This window comes from Ammodytes marinus, assembly GCF_949987685.1.
Source record: "Ammodytes marinus genome assembly, chromosome: 15".
NCBI lineage: Eukaryota > Metazoa > Chordata > Actinopteri > Uranoscopiformes > Ammodytidae > Ammodytes > Ammodytes marinus.
Genome location: NC_137219.1, coordinates 3,248,084 through 3,259,054, shown reverse-complemented (window position 1 = coordinate 3,259,054; position 10,971 = coordinate 3,248,084). Strand labels below are relative to the sequence as shown.

The following is a 10,971-nucleotide window of genomic DNA, read 5'->3' as shown; positions in this document are numbered from 1 at the left end:
GGGATTTTTAAATCTGTGTACAGTATGAGTTTATATACTGTGAGGTTAGGTCTGTATTAGTGTTGCAATACGTGTGCAGTTCCACTTTAAGCGCATTTCAATTGCTGTATGTTTGGTATCGGTAGGCCTATGTACTCCAATTTGCAATGAGATGAAAATGAAATTAGATTAAATGAAATGTAATACTGTAAATGTAAATTACATGGGACTAAAACATGGAAGAGTTTTTTCACAGTGTGGTATCAGCGCTTTTATTAAAGTATATGATCTGAACACTTGTTACTTATAAACAGGTAAAAACAACAATAAAAAGCAGCTGCATTGTTCAAATTCACCAATCGGGGGTCGTTTAAACATGCATAGAGCTATGAAAAATACCAACATTTAAACATTTCTGAAAACTATTTACATATCAAACAAGTTATCTTAATGGTACATTGTACAGATGCATGCTGCTAACATGGGGGATGATCAGAGGACTGAGAATGAGTTAACAGTATTCAAAAAGGACCGTGTGTATGTTTTTCTATCAAATATCTTTTTGTTTGGCACTCACATCTCATTTATGACACATGCAAATCACAGAAACAATTATAAATTCTTCAAATTCTTCAAATTAAACTTTTCCTGATATCCTTCCATTGTTATCCAGAATGTATTAACTTATTCAGAGCAGAGATTATGTAAAACACAGTATTTGTGAACACATGAAATTCCAGAAATGCAGCAAACATGGAAAACTATGAATGTGGTAGAACATTTGAAATATAACAATGAAAGAGGGAATGGAGATGAACATTTTGAAGATTGAATGAAGTTTGTAGGACAAGGTATGAATGAGAAAATGGGGTTTGAAACATCAATAAAAACGTCCTTTTTTTTAAACAGCAATCTTTCCTTCAACTCGCATTAACTCTGTGAATCGGAGCTGAAGGCAAAACCAACTAACAAACTGATAGTACAAAATAATTTAAATTTTTATAACCCATAGAGTGATGATAAATGGAAAATTAGGTTTGTCCTGCATAGTCTAATCTACGTGCAGTCTGAGAGCGAACCTGAATGCATCACACACAGTCACACACCAAACACAACGACGTCACAATACACAAAATTAAATTTTGTTTTTCTGACACTGCCCTTGGAAGGTTTTGGTCTGAGTGAGTCATTGTGGAAAAAGAGCGAAAATAATTCAACACATTCGAACTTAAAAAAAATAAAAAAAAATAAAAACCAAACAGTAGACACGTGACTAAATGCTTTTCTTGACTTCTAGAGATGGAAATACTGAGAAATGATTGATGCTGCTTTGTAAGATGCACAAATGGTAAAATATTATATCACCGTTGGAATAAAGCACATGTCAATTCATTTATTTTTCTTGTGTTCTTCACTATTCATGGGTAATTCAACCCAAACGATGCAAAACTCTGGTTACATAACTTGTGACAGCGTGACTGGAAACAGTGTGGTTCTGCTTTAATTGTTATTATAAAACATGTATAAAGGAACACTCAAAATCCCTTTTTTATCGATAAACATTTTCGGTCAACTTTATTGAACAGTGTGCAAAAATCAACACTGTCACACTGGACATATTTGTAAAAAAAAAATAAAAATAACATATCACAGTATAATTATGTACTGGCCCTTTTGTGTTAGTTTTTTTTTTTATCAAACTGTCAGCAAAGGATCAAACTTTTTGGTCGAATTCCCAAAATGTCCAAAACTATTCCCTTAACCCCTGTCCTGAATTGTTATTAAAGCAACACTTTGAGCAGTTTCTTTGCAAAGATGGAGACGTGTGTTTACAATATTAACTATCCAAAATATTCAGCAGATCGTCCAGAGCAAAGTTGTGTAAGTGCAAACCTCTAAAAACAAGTTGAATTGCAGAGGTAGAATCACAAAATCTAAAATAAAAACTCACTGGGGTTGACCATGAAATCAACTTTGGATCAGTGTACCATTTCCTCAGAGCTTATATATGTTTATGTCCACATCCTTAATGTTTTCAAAGCATTAAAGAGTTATAGTTTCATGTGTGTGTGTGTGTGTGTGTGTGTGTGTGTGTGTGTGTGTGTATGTATATATATATATGGATATGTGTATGTATGTATAATTTTTTTGTTCTGTTGGGTAATTATTGTCAATGACGACAGTGTTTTTTCTCTCGCAAAAAAAAATTGGTCTAAAAAATAAAATAAAAAATTCAATATCATATAAAATAATTCATATTTCCTTCTTTCAGACCCGACAGTGAACTCATCTTAAGGCCAGTATCGCGTCATAAGACTTCCCTGTCCGACACACCTGCACGTTGGTGAAGCCGGTGTGGGTGAACATGGCTGTGTACTGGGAGGGCGGGCGCTCCCGGCCCTCCGCCTGCACCAGCATGTTGAGAGAGAAGATCTGAGCCATGACAGGACCACGTCTGTTCTCAAAGAGCAGCGCCTCGACCAATAGCACGCCACCACCTGAAACACATGGATAGACAGACAGACAGACAGACAGACAGACAGACAGACAGACAGAAAGACAGACATACAGATAGACAGACAGACAGACAGACAGACAGACAGACAGACAGACACGCAGAGGACAAAATCAGTAAACAACACCTCCTTTTGGTGATCCACATCAAACACTAACAAAAAAAAGTACCAGCCCGGGTTGTTCTCTGCATGTCATTCCCTTCCCAACCCCATCTCTCCACTTTGTCAAATAAAGCACGCAATATGCGAAATAATCATCTTTTCAAAAAAGCAGCACGCCACCACCTACCCCCCTACACCTATTTTTTGTTCTTTCAATTTATTTATTAAATAAATAAATAGATAGATAGATAGATAGATAGATAGATAGATAGATAGATAGATAGATAGATAGATAGATAGATAGATAGATAGATAGATAGATAGATAGATAGATAGATAGATAGATAGATAGATAGATAGATAGATAGATAGATAGATAGATAGATAGATAGATAGATAGATAGATAGATAGATAGATAGATAGATAGATAGATAGATAGATAGATAGATAGATAGATAAACTGACCTGGTTTGCAGTTGTCATAGATCTTCTTGAGCAGCGTCATGCATTTCTCCTCGGGCCAGTCATGGATGACCCGGGCGAGGACGTACAGATCGGCAGAAGGGATCTCACCACTGAAGAAATCTCCTGCAAATACAACAGACAGAATGGGACTCATATCAGCAGGGATTTTATTAATGTACAGTGACTCAGTGGCCATTTTATTACGAGCACCTTAACGCAGTCCTGCAATAAATCCTTTCTTCATGAAGTTTATAATGTTATAATGTTCAGATTTTGTTGATACTGCTTTATAAAAGGTATTCCACTATAAACCTTAATGCTTGATAAACAAATGATAAAACAGGTATTTTGTTTAATGCAGAACAACCTAGTTCATTGAATTCATGAGTATTTATGACTTAAATAAAACCTTGACATTTAAAACAATGATAGACATCAATGTAAAAAAAAAGCTATTATTGCTATCTATTATACTGGTATTATAGCTAATACATCCAGATGAGGCTTTGCTCACATCTTGTAAACATTAGAGATATTTCCATCAAAACACAATAAGGGCTTCTTCATTTCCAACCAGAATATCCCTAAATATTCAATCAACCTGTATTCATACTCAAGAGATCGTTTACAAAGACACAACCAACCAAATATCCAGTTTAATATCAGCTCTTTACGAGGTGAATGAGACACTGAATTGAGACCAACCTTCTTGAAACACCACAGCGGCTGTAGAATCGTGTTCCTGGTTGAAATGTTTCTGAGCCGTTTGAACGACCTGAGGAAGATCCAGCACAGTGACAGAGCAGGAGGGATACGCCCTCACCAGCTCACGTGCCAGAGCCCCGGTGCATCCTGGGAGATAACCACACAAAGGGTTAGTTTAGGGGCGACTGTGGCTCAGTTGGTAGAGCGGGTCGGCCGATGATCAAAGGGTTGGAGGTTCGATCCCCGCCCTGCCACCTGTGTCATAGTTGTTGTGTCCTTGGGCAAGACACTTCACCCACCTTGCCTCGTGTGAATGTCGATAGTTAGCCTGCTGCTATTGGTGTATGAATGTGTGTGTGAATGGTAACATGGGAAAGGAAAACAGGTCTCCCTTGCAAAACTTGATCAAGTACCTCGCATACTACTAACAAATATATTAGACACAGCAAAGATTGTTCACCCTTTTCTCCATCAGTACAGATGTACATAAAATAAATACGTTATTAATAAATAAATGATAAAAACAGAAATAAATTGGTAACAAAATAAATACATTAAAAATTGTTATAAATAATTTTAAAAAAATAGAATAGTTAAAAAAACACAACAGAGATGACAGGAGGTTAGTTTGATTGTGTTAACTTTTTGGAGAAGTGATGGGTAACCATTTATCCAGCAGACAAATTGTATGACAATTAATAATGCAAACAAAAATGTTTAGCCACAAACAGACTACTTATCTAAATATTCATAGCTAATAATACTTATTCATGAATATATCTGTTCACCCTCTCACCTCCCAGATCCACTACGGTGCTGAAGCCGGAGAGATTGAACGCCGTCACGATGTCGTGTCCGTCCAGAACCCACGAGGAATTCATCAGACCCATAAACTTCAGCGTCTCCTCCTCTGATCTGTAGACGTTTAGTTTCACGATCAAAAAACAGAATTATAATAAAACCTCAAAGATTTAAACGTTACAGAGAGATGGGTGGGGGCTTTAAAGTTAAAGGTGGAGTCAGTGATTCTGAAAAACGCTTTTTGTCAAAATCACTTTTTGTCAAAAATCTGTGAAAATCTTCTCACAATCCACTACCTGTCTGTAGCCTACTGTGGGTGCGCGGGGGAAAAAATGGTGCGTATACACAGCCTAGGCCCTGTAAACGGGTATGTTAACAAAGTGGAAAAATACATTTCAATTAATCAATTAAAAAATAAATATTCACTGATTTTGACAAAAAGTGATTTTGACAACAAGCGATCTCCAGAATCACTGACTCCACCTTTAAGCATCTGAGGCAACAACACTGCAAACACTGACCTGTAAATAGCGTTGAATATCTCCTCTGGTGGAAGGCCAAAGGTCTTCTGGTTCTGATTCTTCCCCTCCCTAGAGATTAAAACAATAACTCCTCTGTTAACTGTGATCATAAAATCATAAATCCATGTCTGTCCTATAAACCTAGTTTTTGACCTGGTCCTGAAGAGGTTTAGGAAATCTTTTAAAACCATCTAATCACATTTTACCTTTAATCTGAATAAATGTTTTATAAAACTTTTAAGTAGACGACGCCATGTTAGTTGTTTATTTTATTTTGTCCTTTGTTTGTGTGTTCACTTGCGTTTTTGTTCTTGAAAAATCCAAGAATAAAGTATTTGAAAAAATTAAAAATCTACCCTGCGTTCCAAATCACATACTGTTTCTTTTCACTTCACTACATACTAAAGTACAGAAGAGTTTAAGGGCCACAGGACAGAAAAAAAAATTCAGATAAGGAAGATTTGTTTTTCATTATGTCGAGAAATGTCAAGAATAAAGATGAATACTCCAAAATGCTATTGGAGTTAGTGGGGCATATATTTATTTTCAGCATACTACAATTGAAGTGCATGTATTGGGACATCCTAAATCTTTTTCTGGCGTACTGAATACTAGGGAAGTAATGGGGATTGGAATGCAGGGCTAATTATTATTATTTATTTTTTTTATTTATTTTTTTTTTTAGATATTTTTTGGGCATTTTTATGCTTTATTTGATAGTGCAGAGAGACAGAGGTGAAATGGGGCAGAGAGAGGAGTGACATGCAGAGGACGACCGCGGGTGGGAATCGAACCCGGGTCTGCTGCTGGGCCCGGCCCGGGAGGGGGACGCCTTACCAACTGAGCTAAAGGCGCCCCTATGCAGGGCTAATTCTCACGTACCTAACTGTGTCTACCATAAGAAAAAAAAAAAAACATCTAATCCTCCATTTGTCCCCACAACATTAGTAATACACGCGCGCACACAAACACACACACACACACACACACACACACACACACACACACACACACACACACACAGTACCTGACAGCGTCCACCATATTGTTCCAGAGAGGGTAGACGGTCTGTGATTGATAGATGATCATGTCGTGCAGAGACTTTGCGCTTCCTTTCGCCAGGTAAAGATTCGCCACATCGGTGCTGCTGTACAACGCTGTTACAAACAAAACACATTCACATTAAATTTTTTTAAATATATAAATTAATGTTAAATTCAAGCTCTCGCGAAATTAGCTGACACAAAGTTGATTAAGCCCACCAGCTCCACAAAACTCTCTCTGTATTTCTCAGTATGGCAGCGTTTACAAACTGGTGTGCACACCCTGACACTGGTGCAGGAGCTCAGAAAACTCCCAATAAGAGCCCAAGAAATGTTTCAGTTGTTGATTCTACTGCTAAGAGAAAAGCTGGACGTACAGCAGAAGCTATAAAATCCATGTGTGAGTTTGAGAGATTTTTGAAAGCTAATGTTTCTTTATATTATGGCTGCACAGAACACACACCTTAATCGAATTCAATACCTGGGGATTTGGGATATTATGTAATATGTCGACTGTGACCCAGACTTAATCCTTTCACATCAGTGTTTCACCAAATCACCAAATCACAAAAAATAAAATCCCTGCAGCCGGGCAACATAACTTTTTGTTTGGTGTTTTGTGCCCCCAAGGCAGCGCTGCCTTGGAAGCTCAAAACCCACCATCAAGCACAAAACTTGTTCAAGTATCTCGCAGGTGTCGCCATACTACTAACAAATATATTAGACACAGCAAAGATTGTTCACCCTTTTCTCCATCAGTACAGATGTACATAAAATAAATACGTTAATAATAAATAAATTATAAAAACAGAAATAAATAGGTAACAAAATAAATACAGAAAAAGATAGATATAAATAATACAAAAATAAAATATAATAGTTAAAAAAATAAAAAGTTTTAAAAAAATAAATCATTTAAAAATAAATAGGTTTTTTTTAAGTAAAAAAATAAATAAATAAAAATTTAAAAAAGATACAAATGATAAAAATATAAATAAATAGTTAAAAAGTTTTTTAAATGAATAGTTAAAAAAAAAGAAAAAAAACGTTTGAAAAATATATCAATAATAAAAAATTAAATAAATAGTTAAAAAAAAAAAATTGTTTGACCTGTGCCGTCGTCTCCGGTCTCCACCTCCAGTATCTCTATGCCGACCAGCGCGTCCAGCAGTCTCTCCGTCCCGTCCACGCTGCTCTGCAGTCGCTCGGCAACGCAGCGCGCGCTCACCGGGTCAGGTGACGCGAGCAGGAAGTCAAACACTCCGAGCTCACAGGCCGAGAAGATCACCTGCAGAGACAGATTAAGCCTGATTTATACTTGTGCGGCTTTGCGCCTCTGCGTTCTCTGCGGACACCGAACGTTCTCATGAACCGTTGGTAGTAGTTTCGCCCGTGTCGCAGATTGCACACTGCACTTTTGATGTTATCGGCGAAATCCGTTGCTAAACAAATGAAAACTGGAAAATTTTGAGTTTGATGACAATGAGGAAGAGCTCCTGTGCTGTTGAAATCCCTCCTTGTTGCTTTGATGCCCAACCAAACCTCTGCGGCGTCTGCGGCATCTGGCGCGTAGTCACAATTTTCAGTTGGTACGCGGCGGGGTCTGAGGCCACCGCACAGGCTCTCTGCGGCTCCGCGGAGGCTCTGCGCACGCGGTACCGCACAAGTATAAATCAGGCTTTAGACACCTATTATATTATACTGTCTGTCTGTCTGTCTGTCTGTCTGTCTGTCTGTCTGTCTGTCTGTCTGTCTGTCTGTCTGTCTGTCTGTCTGTCTCTCTGTCTGTCTGTCTGCCGAGAATATCACCTGCAGAGATCGACACCTATTATATTATACTGTCTGTCTGTCTGTCTCTCTGTCTGTCTCTCTGTCTGTCTGTCTGCCGAGAATATCACCTGCAGAGATCGACACCTATTTTATTATACTATCTGTCTGTCCGTCTGTCCGTCCGTCCGTCCGTCCGTCCGTCCGTCCGTCCGTCCGTCCGTCCGTCCGTCCGTCCGTCCGTCCGTCCGTCCGTCCGTCCGTCCGTCCTTCCGTCCTTCCATCCATCCATCCATCCATCCATCCATCCATCCATCCATCCATCCATCGGTTGCTTGTTTGGTCGATCAAACACTTTGGTTTAAACTGAAATATCTTCACAATCATCGGATGGATTTGAGGCCTTTTTTTTCTTTTTCTTATGCACTTAGAGAATGATGTCGAAATGTCAAGAATAAAGTCGAAATACAATTTGGAGAATAAGGTTTATTACGCCCATGCCCCACTCCTGACCCTGACTTAGTACTTAGATATTTAATCATGGGCAGCTGGTTAATCTATACACCAGCCCTCACACAACCAGTCAAATGAGAAGGTTAAAGATCAAAAGAAATTAATCTGCAGCTATTCTGATAAGCATTGTTTTCTTCATGTAAGCATGGTCTATAAATATACTGGTTCCAGCTTATTTAAACCTGCAGTGTGTAGAATTTTGGGTTTTATTTCCTAGCAGATTTTGTAGGAAGTAATTATAATATCCATAATTTAATTTAGTGCATAATAGCTGAAAAAAATGTTTTGAATGATTTATTTTTCCCTTAGAAAGGGTCTCATATATGTCCATATTTCTGCATATTTTGGACCAAGGCCTAGTGCCGCCATCTTGAAAGTGTCATAGTTGGAATGTCATCAGGTGCATTGTTTAAAATGTAGAATTGTTCTTGTCCTTGAAGGCCACTGTAGCTTCTGTTATTATTCGAAAGGGTTGGGGTTACCCAGGGAGTGTTGCATTCTAGAACTTTGTTGAACTTTCTTGATGATGTCATATTACACACTGCACCTTTAATGGCTATTTTTGTTGTTTTTTCCGTAATATTAGACACATTTACAACAATATATAGTGAGATTTTGGTTTGTTGCTGCGCTAAAACAAGCGATCTTGTTCTAAACGTCAAAATAAATACTAAAATAAATGTAGGCTATGTCTAAAACAACATAACGATTCATTGGGAAAGAATCCTTGTTTGCAGTTTTATATCAGATTAATTAATAGCAATAAACATGTTAATAGCAACACTTGCTATATAGTGCTGCAGGTTGCACACTTGTGAATCTGTCAATCTATCAATATCTATCTATCTATCTATCTGTCTGTCTGTCTGTCTGTCTGTCTGTCTGTCTGTCTGTCTGTCTGTCTGTCTGTCTGTCTATCTATCTATCTATCTATCTATCTATCTATCTATCTATCTATCTATCTATCTATCTATCACTTGTCTGTCTATCTATCTATACCTGAATTAAACAAAAAAAAACAGTATAAAGTGTTACCTTGGAGACCCTGAAGCCGTTGAAATACTCCAGAAGTTTGAAAGGATAGTCCAGCTCGCTCTGGGAAAGATGCTCGGCCATGTCTGCAAAACATCACATAGAAAAAACAACCATAGGAATAGGAATAGGAATGCATGTGCCTTTGCCTTTTCATGGCCCCTACATTCACTTCTGATTGTTTGAGAATTAACTAGTGGTCCGATGCACGCTCACCCGACTCGGACTCACCGCACGTTGTTGCCGGTTGGAAATGCCCCAAAATGATGCAGCGATATTCAGTTTTCTAAGCCAAGGTGTCGGTGTAGTGTAGTGGACCGTAGACTGAACTGTTGAGCGGTTGTCCTGGATGAAGTCTGCGGGAAATGGTGGACGGAAAGCGGGCACAGCAACAGCGATGATCCGGGTCTTAAAGAGATAAGGGACCCGCAGCTATGATGGTTGATACGCGGTAATACACTCTAGTTGAATGAATGACTTTACCACACACACAGGCGCATGCATGCATACACACACGCACGCGCACACGCACACACACGCACGCGCACACGCACATACAAAAGCGAGACGCTGCAGTTCCGGAGTCATCCGGGGCAGCAGAGGGGCGCTGTTGAGCTTCTGAAAAACTCACACACACTATTGAAAACACTAACTACAGGTATTTCCATTTTCTGATAAATGGCCCATGAATATTAGATATAGTTTATTTTTCTTTTTTTAATCGACTGTATTTTTTTTAACACAATAATGCATCCGTAATTATAATAAAATAATATATTTATAAAAGTATTTGTCAATATTTTTTTTATTATACCGAAAAACAATTATCTCATCTTTAATTGATGCATTTATTTTCTGCCTATTTCTTAATTTTCACGTTTACAGTGTGTAGAATTTTGGGTTTTATTTCCTAGCAGATTTTGTAGAAAGTAATTATAATATCCATAAGCACATTTAATTTAGTGCATAATAGCTGAATTTTTTTTTTTAATTATTATTTTTTCCCTTAGAAAGGGTTTCATATATGTCCATATTTCTGCATATTTTGGACCAAGGCCTAGTGCCGCCATCTTGAAAGTGTCATAGTTGGAATGTCATCAGGTGTATTGTTTAAAATTTAGAATTGTTCTTGTCCTTGAAGGCCATTGTAGCTTCTGATATTATTCGAAAGGGTTGGGGTTACCCAGGGAGCGTTGCATTCTAGAACTTTCTTGATGATGTCATATTACACACTGCACCTTTAAGTACTCATTTCCCTCTTTGTATTTCCCAATTTAGAAAACTTATTACAGATTTAATTATTTTTCATATATATTAATATATTTTCTGAATAGTTCCTAGCTTTTCATGATTTTTAATAATTCGTTTTTCAAAATTACATTGTATTTGTGTGTGTGTGCATGTAACATTTCCCTTGTGTGAATTAATTAATTTCCCAACTACACATTTTTTCCCCCCAGAAACCTCTCTAAACCATGGACCTATATAGAAAATATAGCTCTAAACATGCCCATAGTATAGTCGCC

General features: G+C 37.7%; 1 protein-coding gene across 1 annotated transcript; it reads right to left on the bottom strand.

Annotated features, from left to right (window-relative positions):
* Window positions 1-1,783: 1,783 nt before the first annotated feature.
* asmt2 (acetylserotonin O-methyltransferase 2) lies at window positions 1,784-9,792 on the bottom strand. The gene is made up of 9 exons (XM_080042864.1): window positions 9,677-9,792; window positions 9,449-9,531; window positions 7,244-7,421; window positions 6,118-6,247; window positions 5,091-5,159; window positions 4,565-4,683; window positions 3,769-3,915; window positions 3,064-3,186; window positions 1,784-2,477 (listed from the first exon to the last, which is right to left on the bottom strand). Exons 2-9 carry the CDS (start codon window positions 9,527-9,529, stop codon window positions 2,266-2,268), a joined length of 1,059 nt encoding a protein of 352 aa, XP_079898990.1. The 5' UTR covers window positions 9,530-9,531; window positions 9,677-9,792; the 3' UTR covers window positions 1,784-2,265.
* Window positions 9,793-10,971: the final 1,179 nt, after the last annotated feature.